This window comes from Osmerus eperlanus, chromosome 1 (genome assembly GCF_963692335.1).
Source record: "Osmerus eperlanus chromosome 1, fOsmEpe2.1, whole genome shotgun sequence".
NCBI lineage: Eukaryota > Metazoa > Chordata > Actinopteri > Osmeriformes > Osmeridae > Osmerus > Osmerus eperlanus.
In genome coordinates this window covers 23,873,320-23,893,214 of record NC_085018.1, presented here as the reverse complement: position 1 = coordinate 23,893,214, position 19,895 = coordinate 23,873,320, and the positions used below count along the sequence as shown (strand labels likewise).

The 19,895-nt window shown below is 50.1% G+C and overlaps 1 protein-coding gene across 1 annotated transcript in view; it reads right to left on the bottom strand.

The window, feature by feature from the left end:
* LOC134019529 (voltage-dependent L-type calcium channel subunit alpha-1D-like) overlaps window positions 1-19,895 on the bottom strand; it is a 72,628-nt gene that overhangs the window by 9,323 nt on the left and 43,410 nt on the right. The window contains exons 14-33 of the mRNA XM_062460526.1: window positions 19,779-19,812; window positions 19,028-19,151; window positions 18,785-18,914; window positions 17,256-17,315; window positions 15,556-15,662; window positions 14,730-14,817; window positions 13,938-14,045; window positions 13,763-13,815; window positions 13,358-13,504; window positions 12,871-13,072; window positions 12,589-12,747; window positions 12,276-12,386; window positions 11,058-11,141; window positions 4,272-4,304; window positions 2,537-2,665; window positions 2,376-2,441; window positions 2,115-2,206; window positions 1,117-1,276; window positions 907-1,034; window positions 64-160 (exon numbers count right to left, since the gene is read on the bottom strand). Of these exons, the coding sequence (XP_062316510.1) occupies window positions 64-160; window positions 907-1,034; window positions 1,117-1,276; window positions 2,115-2,206; window positions 2,376-2,441; window positions 2,537-2,665; window positions 4,272-4,304; window positions 11,058-11,141; window positions 12,276-12,386; window positions 12,589-12,747; window positions 12,871-13,072; window positions 13,358-13,504; window positions 13,763-13,815; window positions 13,938-14,045; window positions 14,730-14,817; window positions 15,556-15,662; window positions 17,256-17,315; window positions 18,785-18,914; window positions 19,028-19,151; window positions 19,779-19,812 (2,112 nt within the window). The remainder of the gene's footprint in view (window positions 1-63; window positions 161-906; window positions 1,035-1,116; window positions 1,277-2,114; window positions 2,207-2,375; window positions 2,442-2,536; window positions 2,666-4,271; window positions 4,305-11,057; window positions 11,142-12,275; window positions 12,387-12,588; window positions 12,748-12,870; window positions 13,073-13,357; window positions 13,505-13,762; window positions 13,816-13,937; window positions 14,046-14,729; window positions 14,818-15,555; window positions 15,663-17,255; window positions 17,316-18,784; window positions 18,915-19,027; window positions 19,152-19,778; window positions 19,813-19,895) is intronic.

Sequence of the window (19,895 nt, the reverse complement as noted above, 5' to 3'; positions counted from 1 at the left end):
AGACAGGGAGAGAGACTGAGAGAGAGACAGAGAGAGAGAGATATATAGGGCTAAAGAGACTACCTTGCAGGCCACTCTATGAGGACACAGTTTGCCAAATCCCAGAGGAGGCTGAATACGACGGAGCAGAGTGACAACATCCAGATGTTTAATCCTGCCCCTGTGAGGGAGGAAGGGAGGGAGGGGATGATGGGGGGAGGAGGAAGGACGAGAGGGAGGGTGAGAGGGAGAGGGGGAGAGGGAGGGAGGGAGGGGGAGGGAGGCATGAGAGGGGGTAGTAAGGGGGAGGGAGGGGTGGGTAGAGAGAGAGAGAGAGAGAGAGAGAGAGATGAGAGAGAGAGAGAGAGAGAGAGAGGGGTAGCCAGCAGGGCCACAGGAAGAGCTTTTAGTTTAATCAACAAACACTTGTAACAGGAGGAGAGTCTCGCCTCACACAGGACTGACATGGAGACAAACACAGGACTGACATAGAGACAAACACAGGACTGACATAGAGACAAACACAGAACTGACATGGAGACAAACACAGGACTGACATAGAGACAAACACAGAACTGACATGGAGACAAACACACGACTGACATGGAGACAAACACAGACTGACATGGAGACAAACACAGACTGACATGGAGACAAACACAGGACTGACATGGAGACAAACACAGGACTGACATGGAGACAAACACAGGACTGAGATGGAGACAAACACAGACTGACATGGAGACAAACACAGGACTGACATGGAGACAAACACAGGACTGACATAGAGACAAACACAGGACTGACATGGAGACAAACACAGGACTGAGATGGAGACAAACACAGGACTGACATGGAGACAAACACAGAGGCTGACACACTGGGTTGTGTTGGCTGAACCCCAGCTCTTCAGACAGGCACACTTACTTAGCCTCCGGGTCATACTCTGACCAGATCCTCTTAAACTCATCCAAATGATGTGGGCCAAGGATGGACCAATCACGAGTCAGATAGTCAAAGTTGTCCATGATGACAGCCACAAACAAGTTGATAATCTACAAGTGGCAAAACAAAAGATTTAGAGACAGCATGTGTGTGTGTGTGTATGCATGTGTGTGTGTGTGTGTGTGTGGGTACCAGGAAGGCGCAGAGCATGTAGAAGCTGATGAAGTAGATGATGGCGAAGCCGCTCCCGCAGGTCATCTCCTCTCCTGGGTGGTAGTCTGACTCGGGGTCGCACAGCTTCCCCCCCACGCACGCCAGCATGATGTCCTGCCACGCCTCGCCCGTCGCACACCTGTCACCACGGAGACACGCAACGCAGCCCGCCGCCCGTGTTACCAGCCAACAGGGTAGGTTGGTTTTCAAATGAGGGTGGAACTGTTTTTTGTTTTGTTATAACTGCGGATGTGTCCGGTAAATACCGTTCTCTTCATAAAAAGTGTGGGGGGGACACATTTGCCGTTTTGCCAGATGTGCTCCACGTATAGTGAACCCTACGCCCCTGCAGATGAATCCCCAAGCAAAACGCTGTCGCTGACTTCCACCCTCCACCCATCACCCATCACCCTCCACCCATCACCCTCCACCCATCACCCTCCAACCATCATCACCCTCCAACCATCATCACCCTCCACCCATCACCCTCCAACCATCATCACCCTCCAACCATCATCACCCTCCACCCATCACCCTCCACCCATCATCACCCTCCACTCTCCACCCATCACCCTCCACCCATCACCCTCCACCCATCACCCTCCACCCATCACCCTCCAACCATCATCACCCTCCAACCATCACCCTCCAACCATCATCACCCTCCACCCATCACCCTACACCCATCACCCTCCACCCATCATCACCCTCCACTCTCCACTCATCACCCTCCACCCATCACCCTCCACCCATCACCCTCCACCCATCATCACCCTCCACTCTCCACCCATCACCCTCCACCCATCACCCTCCACCCATCACCCTCCACCCATCATCACCCTCCACCCTCCAACCATCACCCTCCACCCATCATCACCCTCCACCCATCATCACCCTCCACCCATCATCACCCTCCACCCATCATCACCCTCCACCCTCCAACCATCACCCTCCACCCATCATCACCCTCCACCCACCTGAATAGCAGCAGCACAGCCTGAGGAAAGGTCTGGAAGTTGTTGTTCCTGTTGATTTGGCTGCCGTCCACCATGGCAACCTTCCCAAACACCTGAAACAGGAAACGACTCAAAACTTTGCCGATACATGGTCGACAACGACCAGGCAACTGACGAGTATTGAAAAGGATATGTAGATGTTTGATTAAACCAGAAGTGGTGATGATTTGTAACTGTGCTGCTGCTGGTGATACATCACTTCCTGTTGTTGGGCAGACTCACCTGCATGCCGATCACAGCGTAGATGAAGAACAGCATGGCTATTAACAAGGCTACGTATGGCAGAGCCTGGGTGAGGAGAGAGACAGACAGGTAAGAAGACCAATAAGAATCCTGCACTTGTCCTGAGAAGAGGCGACTATCCAATGAGGGGCGGAGCTCACCTGGAAGGACTTGATGAAGGTCCACAGGAGGGTGCGGATGCCCTCCCCTCTGCTCAGCAGCTTGACTAATCGCATGACTCGGAAGAGACGGAAGAAGGTGATGGAGATGCGAGCGCTGTCCTCTGTGTTCTGTCGTGGGGGAGGAGACGGCGTCAGGGGACTGGGTGTGAGAGTGTGAGAGTGTGTGTACTGACGGTTTAACAGGACGCCTGGCTGTGCTTTCGGCTGGCTCAGGTTAGTCTGAGGCAGACAGACCAACTGTAAGATACATATCGCCTCAGTTTCTGCCTCCCGGCGTCACCTAAAACCTCGCTTTGCTGGACCGTTGACACGGTAACAGAAGACGGGTCAGAGTATTGCCAGATTGGGTGTTTTTCAGATTAGAAATATGTTTAAACTCACAAAGACGGCAGAACCTCCGACAGAAGTCAGAAAAATGTTCCAGCAAAATATGAGTCGAGTTTGTGGTGACGTTGAAGTGGGGGGGAGGGGGGGGGGGGGCAATAAGTGACCCCCCCCCCCCCCATGCTGTGAAGCTGAAATGTATCTGTGAGGACGGACTCCAAAGCAGCAGCCAAGTGTTCCTGACCGTTCTGACCTATGGGACTAAGGGGGGAGGGAGGGGGGGAGGCTGGAGGGAGGGGGGGAGGATGGGGAACATGCTGAGGTAAACCTGGCCATACTTGACAGGGACATCATCTGAACAAGCATGGCACCCTCAGTCCAGAGTCACTGCATGCGGAGTCACAGTGGGACCAACCCTCAGGGGGTCGGCCGGTGGGTCAAAGGTCACAGCGGAGTGACCCCACCCCGACCCTAGGGGGGGGTCATCCCATGGGTCACTGAACCACACACCTGTCGTGAGGGAGGGGGGGGGACGATAAGAGACCATGCGGTCGTGTGGACACTACAAACGTGAGGAGCGAATCAAGCGCTCCCGCCGGACACACACACACACACACACACAGCCACGTTTGAGGTACACACCTCACCTTCAAAATAACCTCAAACAGTTAAGATGAAGAGCGAAATCTTGACGAGGATAAGCAAACAAACAGAGAGAGAGAGAGAAACGAACCCAAACAAACCCATCTCAACAAAAATGCAAGTAAAAAACGAAAGAAAGCAAAAAACACAAACAAGTACAAGTTCTGAAAATGGAAAACGTCAAAAAAAAGATTGAGAGACAATGCTACAGAAGAGGCATGTCTTAGACGACAGGAGGTGTCGTGGACTAAAAGATAGAAAAACAAACCACAAATGCAAATCCAAACCAAGGGCTGGGGAGCGAAAGGGGGGGGGGGGAGAGAGGGGGGCTGGGGGGCCCTCAGAAAGGAGGGGGGGGAGAGAGAGAGATAGAGGGGGGGAGGGGAGAGAGAGAGGGGGGCTTGGGGGCCCTCAGAAAGGAGGGGGGAGAGAGAGAGAGAGAGAGAGAGAGAGAGAGAGAGGGGGGGGGAGAGAGGGGGGCTGGGGGGCCCTCAGAAAGGAGGGGGGGGAGAGAGAGAGAGAGAGAGAGAGGGGGGGGGCAGAGAGAGAGGGGGGCTGGGGGGCCCTCAGAAAGGAGGGGGGGAAAGAGAGAGGGGGGGGGAGGGGAGCGAGAGAGAGGGGGGGAAAGAGAGAGAGAGAGAGAGAGAGAGAGGGGGGGAGAGAGAGAGGGGGGCAGGGAGAGAGAGAGAGAGAGAGAGAGAGAGAGAGAGAGAGAGAGAGAGGGGGGGGGGGGGGCGTATCATCTTACCCCCTGCTCATCCACCTGAGGAGCCTCTGTGGGCTTTAAAATCAAACACCTGCGTTAATGACTCGTTACGAAGGTGACCTCCACCGGCAGGTGTCCCTTCCATCACACCAAACACACAACATGTCTCTGAGCGGCTTGCTAGGCCGTCGTCACTGCACTGCACACCCACTAGACTCCCCAGACTGCAACACCTCAAAGGAAACTTATTCAAGACTAAGACGGGACGGGGTTGAAAAGAAAGGGCGGTGTCGGGACAGAACAGACTTGACGTACACCGTCACCACAACCTACAGTACGGTCGTAGACAGACATGGAATCGTAACGCTTCTCCACATGTTCTTAAGGCTTAACAAGACTCCTACGTGTGACTTACGTTGCAGTTTACGACTTGACAAACAGAAGACAAATCACTGAGACAATTAAAGAACATTTACAGACTAACAACACAACTTTATCACTCCCCCTGTGTAATGGAGATACTGGCGCTTAATGGTCTGATGGTCTTAACGGTTTAAATGGCATGTTTCAACGGTATGATAGTGATTGGGATTCTAATATAAGGATGATGTAATTACGACGAATATGGCAAATTAAGGCCTGATGCAAGCAGAGTGTGAACTAATGGATCTGTGATTTTATTGAAGTATTATTACAGTATTAGTAGTCAGCGCGTGAGCTAAGCGATGCGTGAATGACCTCCACTCTCTGTCGTCCTCGGTAACCTTTGAAATCACCTTTAAAACCTCAGGAAGTGAATGACACACTTCAGCATGTAAGCTGTGATAAACCTCAACAAACATGGAGCTAGAGGGCCTCTGTTGAACACCTAGCTCGGCTGTGCTTCCTCAGCGAAACACAGCGTATCTGTGTGAAAACTTCTGATCCTTGATTTTCTACTCCTGCACTTCCCATGCATTATTTGTGGTTCTATGACAGCCTCCCCTTCCGACAAACCCTAACACCACCACAAACACACTCGAGCAGAACAAACTGTTTTTCGAGGAAAAATAAATAAAAATACTGCAGAGCGGGGGGGAAAATATATGAAGGTAGCAGAACAGGAGAGAAACCATTTGTTACAGCTGGTAAGAGTAATGGTCCAGTTGTGGGGACCTGTACTGTGAGGATGATTTATAACATCAGGGAACAAGATTCAGACCTGGGTTTGGAAGAATTCCAAATTCTGACCGTTAATTTGAATGTGAGCTGAAAGTTACAGCTAGAAGTGGATCTAGGTCCTCTGGACTGCACCGGACACGCTTAAATCGAGCTCCAGCAAATTCGAAATGGTTTCTTTCCACTTCTATTTCACCCAGGTGTGAATAAACCCCAGTGCTGAGCGGAGCGGGTTAGCGCCAGGTGTGAATAACCCCCAGCGCTGAGCGGAGCGGGTTAGCGCCAGGTGTGAATAACCCCCAGCGCTGAGCGGAGCGGGTTAGCGCCAAGTGTGAATAAACCAGTGCTGAGCGGAGCGGGTTAGCGCCAGGTGTGAATAAACCAGTGCTGAGCATATCGCGTTAGCGTCCTGGGCTCCATGTGGCGCTGACCAAGAGCAGGAAACACAGCACACTCCAGACAGACACGGCTTCGTTCAACTCCTGAATTAAAGTGCATCGCAAAACATAAATATGTTGGAGAATAAGCTTCTTTTGACATCCCTGGCCACAGCGTTTGATGGAGCATGCATTTGGCATCGTCACGTTGCAGACAAGCACTGCGCACACACACACGCACGCCAGCGCGCAACAAGACAGTTGCATGAGGAGGAGCCGTTGGTGAATTGTTCAGCATCGCAGCATCCCATGCATGCCATTAGTGCCCTGCGAAGGACACACCACTGGAGGGCGCTCTCACAGTCCAGTGCAAGGAGAAGAGAGACAGAAGAAGAGAACAGGCGAAACAAAAACAGGAGGAATACAAAACAAAAACTTCCAATAAACTACAATAAAATAATCGAGATACCAAAAAAAAACTGTAGAAAGAGACAGAGGTAGTCCAAAGCAAAATCCAGAATGAAAACAAGAGAAGAAAACAAGGAGAAGGAAGAAAAGAGAGAAGAAGAGGAGGAGGTGGAGGAGAGAGCAGTGGGTCATGCACCTGTCTGGCGAGGCCTACACACCTGCTCTACACCTGAGCTCCTCTGTGAGCTTTAAGAGCTCACTACAGGGACACAGAGCAGAACACAGAGAGTCACTCAACAGAGACACACACATGAGCAGGGGACCCCCCCCCCCACCCAGACTGCCTGTGCTGGGGTGCACAGAGGTTACGCATCCACCCAGACTGCCTGTGCTGGGGTGCACAGAGGTTACGCATCCACCCAGACTGCCTGTGCTGGGGTGCACAGAGGTTACGCATCCACCCAGACTGCCTGTGCTGGGGTGCACAGAGGTTACGCATCCACCCAGACTGCCTGTGCTGGGGTGCACAGAGGTTACGCATCCACCCAGACTGCCTGTGCTGGGGTGCACAGAGGTTACGCATCCACCCAGACTGCCTGTGCTGGGGTGCACAGAGGTTACGCATCCACCCAGACTGCCTGTGCGCTTCACTTGTTCGTGACCCCGTTTATGTCGGGGGTGCCGCGTTTCTGTGGCGCTATCTCGAAGCGATACTTTACGCTTCACTTTTTGTCCTTCTAACATGTGTCTTCCTCAGCTATCTAACTATGTGAAAAGGCAGGTAACTATCGTACAAGTAAGTGAAGCTTGTAATGCCTTCTCCAATCCTGGTCCTCAGGACCCTCTGCCCTGCATGTTTTAGACGTTTCCCTCTTCCAACACACCTGATTCAAATGAATGGGTCATTCTCAAGCTCAGTAGAAGCCTGATAACGACTCCTTCATTTAAATCAGATGTGTTGGAGCAGGGAAACTAACATGCAGGGCAGGAGGGCCTAAGGACCTCTGGCTGGTGTCCAGTATCTATCCTGTACTGTAGTGTCCAGTATCTATCCTGTTCAGTAGTGTCCAGTATCTATCCTGTTCAGTAGTGTCCAGTATCTATCCTGTTCAGTAGTGTCCAGTATCTATCCTGTACTGTAGTGTCCAGTATCTATCCTGTTCAGTAGTGTCCAGTATCTATCCTGTTCAGTAGTGTCCAGTATCTATCCTGTACTGTAGTGTCCAGTATCTATCCTGTTCAGTAGTGTCCAGTATCTATCCTGTACTGTAGTGTCCAGTATCTATCCTGTTCAGTAGTGTCCAGTATCTATCCTGTTCAGTAGTGTCCAGTATCTATCCTGTACTGTAGTGTCCAGTATCTATCCTGTACTGTAGTGTCCAGTATCTATCCTGTTCAGTAGTGTCCAGTATCTATCCTGTACTGTAGTGTCCAGTATCTATCCTGTACTGTAGTGTCCAGTATCTATCCTGTTCAGTAGTGTCCAGTATCTATCCTGTACTGTGGTGTCCAGTATCTATCCTGTACTGTGGTGTCCAGTATCTATCCTGTACTATAGTGTCCAGTATCTATCCTGTTCAGTAGTGTCCAGTATCTATCCTGTTCAGTAGTGTCCAGTATCTATCCTGTACTGTAGTGTCCAGTATCTATCCTGTACTGTAGTGTCCAGTATCTATCCTGTTCAGTAGTGTCCAGTATCTATCCTGTACTGTGGTGTCCAGTATCTATCCTGTACTGTAGTGTCCAGTATCTATCCTGTACTGTTGTGACTGGCAGCGTGCAGCGTAAGCAGGGGGTGCAGCAGCTGAGCTCCAGGGCCGTTCTGTCTGGAGGTGGAGGGAGAGAGGGAGTGGTGGGGGAGGACGCAGGGCGAGAGAGGAGGGTCACACTGCACAAAACAGGGAGGGTTTCCTGGGCGGAACTGACCGGAGGGGTGACGTGGCCATACGCCATCTGTGAGGGGATGGAGAGGGGGGGGGGGGGGAGACACATGGTAACGATGTTAGGGGGGGATGGAGGACACATGACCTTTTCCCAGCATGCATTTGGGGAGGTCAACAGCTCGCTGGGCTCTGACAAGCTCTGATGATCACAATCAACGAGAATGTGCGGTGGAGATCTGTACTAGATCAGGCGACAACAGCTGAGGGGCTCAGGGCTGGTGTGTCTGATCTAGGTGATCTAGATACATGATGGTGGGAGACAGCAGCATGCGACGAGAGGAGAACTAAGGAAACGAGGACGACCCACGCTTTGCAAGGACGTCTCTGTGAGAGGACCTGTCAAATCAACATCAAACCACCACAAACACTATGCCCCGGTAAGATCAGCACACCGGGCTGATCAGATAAACATTACCGTAAATCAAACGACGTACACACACAATGTATACATCAACAGCCACACACACACACTCTCTAAACACCGAGACACACACACACACACACGACTTGGAAAACGCATGCGTGAACAGCTAGCATCCGTAACGACTGTTTAACATTGAACACATGACGAAACGTCCACGCCAGCCTTCAGGAGAAGACCCTCATGCACGACCACACTGAGTGCAAACACGGTGGAGAGACAGGGAGGCTCCAGAGAAACGGCACTGCAGCTCAGGAAGTAGAGCGCAGGCAGGAGGCCTGGGCTATGATGCCACAGCAGAGAGATCAGGAAGTAGAGCGCAGGCAGGAGGCCTGGGCTATGATGCCACAGCAGAGAGATCAGGAAGTAGAGCGCAGGCAGTAGGCCTGGGCTATGATGACACAGCAGAGAGATCAGGAAGTAGAGCACAGGAAGGCAGGAGGCCTGGGCTATGATGACACAGCAGAGAGAGGGTACAGCACACTGCATCTACAATAAACACCTTCTGCAGCACGTCTAGTCACTGGAGTAAACGCTCTGTTCGTTTGGGTTTGTATGTTTGTGCTCCGCCTGGTGCGGTATACTGTACATAATATCATGTCAACCTGAAAATGACACTTAATTGACTAAAATGAGTGTGAAAACATAATTTTTTATGTTTGTATTTTGCATGCAAACTGCATGGTTCGTTATGTTGCGTACGAAACATTAGTAGTTTGATTAGTGTATGGTTTTAGCTTGTAAACTCAGTACCCAACCAGCAATGCAGAAAGAACTACAGTTGTGGTCGCTTTAAGAAGTAGTCATCCACTGTTTTACCATGTCCTGACGTTTAACATGGAGTCAGGTGGCTGAGTGGTTAGGGAATCGGGCTAGTAATCCGAAGGTTGCCAGTTCGATTCCCGGCCATGCAAAATGTCGTTGTGTCCTTGGGCAAGGCACTTCACCCTACTTGCCTCGGGGGGAATGTCCCTGTACTTACTGTAAGTCGCTCTGGATAAGAGCGTCTGCTAAATGACTAAATGTAAATGTAAACACGCTTCCAAATCAAAGACATCTAAGCTAGGTTAAGTTCAGAGATTTTAACACACTTCTGTTCGCTTTACATCAGACATATTCTTGGAACAAACGTTCTTTCATAGTCCATATCGATAAAACATTAGATGACTAATTGAGTTCCTAATCCATTAGCACTGAGAAGGGGTTCCCAAAGATAAAGTTGTCACCAAACAGATTTACACGCAACAAGAGAGTTGGATTGTTGCCATACTTGCCTCGACAAGTTTCTATGGAAACAGAATGAACAAGAGTTAAAAGTGTTAGACAACCAATCGGATTCATGGCACTCAACACCCAGAGTATAGATTACCATGGTAACACGTAACAAAGCGCTAGTGAGGGAGTGTAGCCCACAGTGGTAGGCAGTACAGAGACAGGAAGTGTCAGGTTATTGCCGTACATCGTTAATGGTTAGAGGTGGGAGGACCATGGTACAGTAGAAGAAAAGGGGGTTTGGTTAATTCAGAGAGCAAACAGATCACTTTACCAACAGGACAGCACACTGACACTGACAGTTGGACTGAAGCCTTAGAACAAAACCGATGACCAGTTATTAGGCTGATATGAGGGGTGACCTTGAATCTACGAACACAATATACCAATTGTGGGGGACGCCTCACACCCTCTTGTCTAGTTTGATGAGTTCCCCTCTGGTAGGAGTTACAGGGTTCCCCAGGTAACAAGAAACTCTTTCATCGTGTGGTTTCTTTAATGAATTCCTAGATTAACTTGGGCTCTAGGGGGAGGGATTTATAACTGCACTTTGATGACTGATTTTTAAGCTCTTATTGTGTTTGTGACTAATGACTAAATGACTAAATGTTTGTGATGTGTGTGTTGTGGGTGTGTGTTCTGTGATGTGTGTGTTGTGGGTGTGTTCTGTGATGTGTGTGTTGTGGGTGTGTGTTCTGTGTTGTGTGTGTTGTGGGTGTGTGTTCTGTGTTGTGTGTGTTGTGGGTGTGTGTTCTGTGATGTGTGTGTGTGTTCTGTGATGTGTGTGTTGTGGGTGTGTGTTCTGTGTTCTGTGTTTTGTATGCGTTCTTTGCTGTTTTGTAAAATTCAAACTCAATCCGAGTTTGAATCTGAGTATACATAAGATACGTGGACAATATATATATACATTTCACAACCTACTTGGGAAGTTTTACTTCAGCGTCAATAAGTACATGTTTGATGAGAAAAGTAGGTCAAATATCTATTTTAGTACAGCTAGAATCTATGTCTGCGAGGAAAAATATATTTTGAGGTGTTTTACTGTAAAAGTACTGGTGGTTAATCCTGATGTAGCTGTTTCTGAAGTGCTCTAAAGTGACAACTGACACTCAAAATGGTGCTTAAACCAGGTTAAACCCAGCGGGCTGGTCTCAGACGGGGAGAGTTCTCCGAGGTACAGAAGGCTGGAGGGTTAGTGCTTTGTTGCAAGGCTTCAGTCCCAGGCGACGAGAGAGAAGGGGGTACTTACGTTCACTTCAGTGATAGCAATGTCAACCACGCTACCGACAACTATTAAGGCGTCAAAAGTGTTCCAAGCGTCAGTGAAATAGTGCTGTTAACGCAAGTCACCACACGGAAGGAAGGGGGGGGGATGAGAAAGACAGAGAAGAAGAAGAGACAGGAACACAGAAGAAGACAAAGAGAGAGAGAGAGAGACAGTGCAGGAGAGGAGAAGTGTGTGGAGGATGATCGGGGAGGGCCAAGGAAGGAGAAGAGAGAGAAAGAGAAAAGTAGAGATTAAGACCTGAGTAATCAAAACAGAGGGATTAAGAGAGTCATTCTGTGGTCAGAGGAGGAGGAGGAGCCTAAAGCAGACCCTGCAGCCGTGGAAACTAGTCAGGTGACTCCGAACAGCCCAAGAACAGAGTTTGGGAAGGGTGGGGTGATTGTCTGGAGACAGGGAAGAGAGGTCTGGAGAGGAGGGAGGAGGGGGCGACTGGCCGGCTTACTTACATCAATCTCACTGAGAACAATGTCTACTATGCTGCCCATCACAACCATGGCGTCGAACACATTCCAGGCGTCCCCAAAGTACCCCTGAGAGGGCCACGTGGGCGGGACGAGGATCACATCAGGACACCCAGCCGACAGCGCTTTAAACACGCTACCTTGTCATGCAACTACACTCAATAAAAGCAAAGGGGCCAGCCAAAAATAGCATTACGTAACACATAATAATAAGATTCCTTCCTGGGAGGCTTATGGCTGTGGGGCGCGCTGTAATCTTTGTTGCTGGGTGGAGACACTAGTGTTTGGTGTTTAGTGATAAAGTTAAAACAGGATGTGTTTCATTCGTTTTCCTGGTCATGCACAGGGAAGAGTGACACAGGGGTCTGAGCACTGCACAGCAAACCACTCGGTTTCTTACAAGCATCCTGTCCTTCTTCTGGACACACAGCTGTACGGGGGCGGGGCAGGCGGGGGGCAGGGGGGGGGGAAGGGGAGACATGAGCACTGAACTTTGTAGATACGTCACACAGTCAGTCTGAGTCAAGGTGATTGGTTCTTGGAATGGACAGTGAGTGGATGTCAAGTGCTGTACATCTAACACAGTGTGTTTGCGTGTGTGTGTGCAGGTGTGTGTGTGTGTGCAGGTGTGTGTGTGTGCGTCTCTGATGCATCTCTTGAAAGGCACTATGTACAGTCAGTGTAAGTGGTGCTGATGATGGTGGTGTAGGTGGTGTACCCGGGGTTTGAAGGCGATGAGCTTGAGAACCATCTCTACGGTGAACACGGTGGTGAACACCATGTTGAGGATGTCCATCACGTAGTTGAAGAGAGCCGACTGGCCGTAGTGCTGCACAAAGCAAGGAAAAGACCAGAGGAATAAATAAATAACATATATATAAGGGTTTTACACTCGAAACACAGGGACTAACGTTACTTCCTGTGTTACAGAGAGGGGTTCATGTAAAGGTAGGGTAGGAAAAAAGGGGTTTACACTAGAAACACGGTATTAAATGTGACTTCCTGTAGGAGTTCCAGAGAGGGGTCCCTACCTGCACGGCCAGGCAGAGGGTGTTGAGCATGATGAGGACGAACATGATGTACTCGAAGCCTGTGGAGTTGACCACGTACCAGAACTTGTACTGGTACGGGTTCTTAGGGATGTACCTTCTGAGAGGGCGGGCCTTCAGGGCGTACTCCACACACTGACGCTGTGGGGGGGGACAGGACACACACCGTCACACACACACACCGACCGGGCAACACACACACCATGCACACACACTGTCCAACACAAACACACACTCCCGTACTGTACAGACAGAAGTGCTGACCTGGTTCTTGTCCAGCTCACAGTTCTTGTACTCCTTTTCTCCCTGCTCCTGGAAGGTGACAATCACGAAGCCCACGAAGATGTTCATCATGAAGAAGGCGATGATGATGATGTAGATGATGAAGAAGATGGAGATCTCCACCCGGTAGTTGTAGATGGGGCCCAGGTTCTCCCTGTTGGAGTCGATGGCCTTGTACAGCAACCTGCAACACAGAGAGAGAGGGGGAGAGAGAGAGAGAGAGAGAGAGAGAGGGGGAGGGAGGGAGGGAGGGAGGGAGGGAGAGAGAGAGAGAGAGAGAGAGAGAGAGAGAGAGAGAGAGAGAGAGAGAGAGAGAGAGAGAGAGAGAGAGGAGGGAGGGAGGGGAGAAAGAGAGGGGGAGAGAGAGAGAGGGAGGGAGTTTAAAAAAGGCTACAGGTGACACAGATGTGTGTGTGTGGTCTGGTTTAACTCTCTTTGTGGGGACCAGAGCTGTGTGTGTGTGTCTTACGAAGGCCAGCCCTCGAAGGTGGAGACAGTGAACAGAGCCATCATGGCCATGAGGACGTTGTCGAAGTTGAACTCGCTGTTGTGCCACAGTCTCCTGTGGAGGGCCGGCTGGTTCACATCCCCTTCCTTATACAGGATGTAGGTGCCCCTGCAGGGTCAGAGGTCACATCACAACTTGTAGTCAATGCAAACCCAATCAAATCTAATATTATTTGTACAGCCCTTTTTACAAGCAATGTCACAGAGGGCTTCACATACGCTCATCTCATAGAACTGCACCTAAGCCAAACCCTCAAATCACAGCTGAAGGCGGAAGTAAAACACTCTGAACACTCCTATACGAAAGCACACCACACAACACACGGCAGAATGTCCTATATCGGTTACATGAAGAAAGAAGACTGACTTGCACTCTTCTGGGCTAGACTTGGCTTCGTCTGTGCAGCGATAGAACTTCCCCTGTGGGGAGAAACAACCATATTTGAATGAGAGGGCTGGAGGTGGTGGAGCGGGCAGCGAGTACAGGCCGGGGCCTGTGCAGGCCAGGGCTGAGGGGCTGATGCATGCTGGGAGCTGCTGACCTTGAACAGCTGCACTCCGATGCAGGCGAACATGAACTGCAGCAGCGTGGTGACGATCATGATGTTGCCGATGGTCCTGATGGCCACAAACACACACTGGACCACGTGCTGCGGGGGGTGAAAGGTCAGACTGTTGGTAATGTGGTCACATGTAAGCAGAGGTTAGGTTAGAGAGAGAGAACACTGTTGGAGAGTGTGAGCTTAAATTGCAAAGGGATGGTGATTATCGGGTGGGGTAGGAAGTTCTAGCAGGATGACAGTGTTGCCTAGGTGAGGTATTGTTGCCTAGGTGAGGGAGTGGGTTATATCAGGAGGACAGTGTTGCCTTGGTGAGGGAGTGTTGCCTAGGTGAGGTAGTGTTGCCTAGGTGAGGTAGTTTTGCCTAGGTGAGGGAGTGGGTTATATCAGGAGGACAGTGTTGCCTAGGTGAGGGATTGTTGCCTAGGTGAGGTAGTGTTGCCTAGGTGAGGGAGTGTTGCCTAGGTGAGGTAGTGATGCCTAGGTGAGGGAGTGTTGCCTAGGTGAGGTAGTGTTGCCTAGGTGAGGGAGTGTTGCTTAGGTGAGGGAGTGTTGCCTAGGTGAGGGAGTGAGGTACCGGGAGTCAGGTGGCTAAGCGGTGAGGGAGTCAGGCTAGTAATCTGAAGGTTGCCAGTTCGATTCCCGTCCGTGCCAAATGACGTTGTGTCCTTGGGCAAGGCACTTCACCCTACTTGCCTCGGGGGGAATGTCCCTGTACTTACTGTAAGTCGCTCTGGATAAGAGCGTCTGCTAAATGACTAAATGTAAATGTACCTTGAGCCCCTTGGCTCTGTTGATGGCCCTCAGGGGACGGAGCACACGCAACACCCTCAGGATCTTCACCACCGAGATGGCAGAGGACCTGGGGGACAACACCACAGGTCACCACCAGGGTCACCACAGGTCACCACCAGGGTCACCACCAGGGTCACCACAGGTCACCACCAGGGTCACCACAGGTTACCACCAGGGTCACCACCAGGGTCACCACAGGTCACCACCAGGGTCACCACCAAGGTCACCACCGGGGTCACCACCAGGGTCACCACAGGTCACCACCAGGGTCACCACCAGGGTCACCACAGGTCACCACCAGGGTCACCACCAGGGTCACCACAGGTCACCACCAGGGTCACCACCAGGGTCACCAAGGTCACCACCAGGGTCACCACCAGGGTCACCACAGGTCACCACCAGGGTCACCACCAGGGTCACCAAGGTCACCACCAGGGTCACCACAGGTCACCACCAGGGTCACCACCAGGGTCACCACCAGGGTCACCACCAGGGTCACCACCAAGGTCACCAAGGTCACCACCAGGGTCACCAAGGTCACCAAGGTCACCACCAGGGTCACCACCAGGGTCACCACCAGGGTCACCACCAAGGTCATCAATAAGGTCATCAACAAGGTCAGACTCTGTAGAGACACTGCAGTTTGTGTGTGTGTGCTGGCGAGCGTTTGCGAGAGTTGATAGAGAGACATTGACAGAGAGTGGAGAAACGAAAACTTAGTTATGAAGAGAGAGGGGAGAGAAACAGATGAGAGGAGAGGAGAATAAAAGAATGTGGATGTGAATGACTGGAGCTGCCTGCTTACTGGATCCCGAAGGACACTAGGGAGACCCCCACCACAAGCAGATCCAGCAGGTTGAAGTAGTTCCTGCAGAAGGCTCCTTTATGGAGGAAGGCTCCGTACGTAGTCATCTGAGGGAAGCACAGAGCATGTTAGAGAGGGAGAATCAGGCCACGGGCACACACACACACACACACACACACACACACATACAGACATACACTGACACACACACACACACGACGACACAAAACACACACATACATACACTGACACACACACACACACACACACACATACAGACATACACAGACACACACACACACACACACCTCACACACACTTCATCACTCGGTTTCAGGGTGGCGAGCTGAGAGCAGTAAAACAGAAGGCTAGCCGAGTCGTTCGCCACCCCACGGCACCCGGACACATGAATGTAGCAGCAAGCCATTCCTTTCACAATGGGCTACGAGGAGGGCGGACGCAAGAAAACATGCAGTTTGTTGCGCTGCAGAGGAGGAGGGGGCGATATCGTCATTACCTGAGGGGGGCGCTGTTTAGAGCCATTGGAAAGCAGAACGCCCTTACTCTCACATTCATGTGGGGCCCGTTCTCTTAAAGCACATTCCGTTATGTTCTTTAACAGTTCTAGAATAAAAGGGGAGGGGGATTGGGGGGGGGGGGGGGTGCAGCTCCCAACTTCAGAGAAAACTCTCATTAAACTCTCAGGAGGCAGAGAACAAACCAGCCAAACAGACGTCTTGTTCAAAATCATAAATGTAAAGGATTCGTCTTCCGAGTGCATGGAAATGCACCGTCAGAACGGGAGCTCCAGACAGTCGACAGAGAGACGGTGCTGTTAACCCACAGCCCTCAAACCCAAGACCCAAACTCCGGATCTGAGGAGTGTCTGGGTGGGCGTGTCTGACGAGACGGCCACATTTCGATGCACTCGGTTCAGGGGGAGAGCAGACTGACCCCTCGATGCGACCATGGTTGGTTTTGCCCCCTCTTTTATGGCTTCTTAACTGAGTAGCGGTCAGTTGGTCAGAATGAGGAATGGGGTTGGATTTGACCGGAGCAGCCTTTTGAGACAAGTGCTCTGCACCCTTCACCAAATGACTTCCCCCCTTTTTTCCCAGGTAAACTTCAGTCAAAGCCAAATGTTCTGACAGCCCGTTGATATCTGTTACATTCCAAAAGAGTTGCATCATTTTTGCTTTAGTAGTAGACACAAGGTTGTGTTGTTCAAATTCTAAACCTTTTTAATCTCGATGTTGCCTTCCCAAACATGAACGTGAAAGAAATCTTTGTTTGTGTCCATCTCCCTGTTCATAATCTCCTAAATGTGTAAATTAAACAACTCTTAGTGTGAGTGTGAATGTTGGTGTTAGTTTGTGGGATGTTGCTCATGGTCATTCAAATGTTTTTTTTCATCCCTTTTTTCTTTTCTTAAAAGAGGTGCCATGAAGAAGAAAATAAAAATCAAGTAAACGCAAACAAACAAGCCAGGTTGATCTGAGCGGCAGGTGACACACAGGGAGAGAATGCAGCAAGGCTGGCGTTGTCATTAGAGGGGTTACCTTCAACACGATCTCAAATGTAAACATACTAGTGAAGACATAATCGGCATAGCCTAGGACCTGTAAGGCAACCAGAGGTGTGCAGCGTAAGTGTGGGGGGGAGGTTAGTTACAGCACAGCGGGGCGGACACAGACATTTACCTTCAACAGGATCTCAACAGTAAAGATAGCCGTGAAGGCATAGTCAAAGTAACCAAGTATCTGCAAAGAGCAATGTACATGTTTAACAGTCATCAAAAGCACAGTGCAGTCATTTGTAGAAGGGAAGAGACTTGGGCGGGAGAGAGCGTGGAAGGTATCCATAAATAAACTAGCTTTGTGTCTTTGTTTACTCAGCGCCCGTCAATCACTTTTATGTTGGTTCTTTGATACCAAAAGGTGGGTAGAAGAGATTACTTGTTCACAATGATCAACTAATCAGAATGGTCTGATGGTGCTGTCAGGCCAAATACTGTCATACCTGACGTCACAATGCCGTTCCGATGCAAGGACGCGTCCATCGCTATGCCAACCTTAAATTCCTGAGATATTTATGCGTGCCAGCAGGAAACTGTCATGGTTGCTATACTGGTTACTACGTAGGAAGTTTTGTATTTAGGCTTATTTAAACCAGTTTATTCTACTCTACGATTTAAAGTTTTCACTCGTTCAACATTCCCGAGACAGCAACGCGCGCAGGTAGAATCCTATACGTGTTGCATTCCCGGTCTGTTAAAACTGATGCTTAATAAGTTATTTTTAATTCGACGAAAACAACTAGCTAGCTAGCACTAGCTATCGAAGGAGTAAAAACTTTAAATCTTAGAGTAAAATAAACTGGTTTAAATAAGCCTAAATACAAAACTTCCTACCTAGTAACCACTATAGCAACCATGATAGTTTCTTGCTAGCACGCGTAGATATCTCAGGAATTTAAGGTCGGCATAGCGACGGACGCGTCCTTGCATCGGAACGGCATTGTGACGTCAGGTAGGACAGTATTTGGCCCTAGGACACTATTTGGCCTGACAGTGCCAGTCCCAGTAGCTTAGCTGAACTTTAACGTGTTTGAGTGTCTGTCAATGGAGCATGGGAGGAAAATCAGGAGGAATAATTATCATTGTACCATTACGATATAAAATACATCACCACTACGTTCCAGCTCTATATCAAAGTCGTTTACTATTAGACATTGTTCTACAAAAATACACTGCTTTGACCACATCATTCCATAGAAATGCATTACTGTTAGAACATTATTCTGTTAAATTACATCTCTCTCACCATGTTACTCTCTAAGAACCCTGCTGAACAAAGTTTTCTATAAAACAGAAAAATCACAAAACCCTACAAGTTTGTAATATTTCAAAATCAGTAGCTTGTTAACATTAATCTAAGGTAACTACAGTCCAATAAAACAGGCCCAGCTCCTGGACGGAGCCTGACTGCGTGGGGGGGAGGGGCTTCTGTGAGGGAGGGTAGGCTTCTGGGAGGGGGGGGGGAGGGGGGGGGGGTTGTGGGAGGGAGGGTAGGCTTCTGGGAGGGGGGGGGAGGGGGGGGGGGTTGTGGGAGGGAGGGTAGGCTTCTGGGAGGGGGGGAGGGGCTGCAGGGAGGGGGGAGGGGCTTCTGGGAGGGGGGAGGGGCTTCCGGGAGGAGGGAGGGGCTTCCGGGAGGGGGGGGGCTGAACTTACGATGTTCCTGGCGGAGAAGTTGCGTATGGGGTCCTCTGCCGCCAGGGAGACGGAGCTGAGCATGATGAAGACCAGGATGAGGTTGGTGAAGATGTGGTGGTTGATGAGCTTGTGGCATCCCACTCTGATCCTGCAGAGGACACGTGAAGACAGGCTGTGTGTTCATACTGTGTGTATATATGTAGGTGTACTTGTACAGACAGAGTACATGTGAAGACAGTGTGTGTGTGTTGCGTGTCGTACGGGTTGGTGTTGCTGAAGATGAAGAAGGCGCTGCCCTCAGGGATGGGGGTGATCTTCTCCTTCTTGATGAGCTCAGAGATGGGGGGCCTCGGACCTGCAGGGACCTCAGGGTCCTCCTCCTCTGCTGCACACACACACACACACGGTATCAATACACACACACAGTGTCAATACACACACACACGGTATCAATACACACACACACGGTATCAATACACACACACAGTGTCAATACACACACGGTATCATTTCACACACACACGGTATCATTACACACACACAGTGTCAATACACACACACACGGTATCAATACACACACACACGGTATCAATACACACACACAGTGTCAATACACACACACACGGTATCAATACACACACACAGTGTCAATACACACACGGTATCATTTCACACACACACGGTATCATTACACACACACGGTATCAATACACACACACAGTGTCAATACACACACACACGGTATCAATACACACACACAGTGTCAATACACACACGGTATCATTTCACACACACACGGTATCATTACACACACACGGTATCAATACACACACACACAGTATCAATACACACATGCACGGTATCAATACACACACATGCACATGGTATTAATACACACACACACACACAAACGATATCAATACACACACACACACAGTATCAACACCCAAACGACCCCCAAGGTAAGCAGTCAGACGTGCTGCATGCAGTGTTCTCGTCACGTGTTCTCTACCTGCTTCCTCTTCCTGTTTCTCCTCTTCCTCCTCCTAGGAACACAAACCACATCAGATTAACACAAGAGACCTGAATTGTGTTGAAAATGTGAGATTGTCAAGATGAGAGACACTGA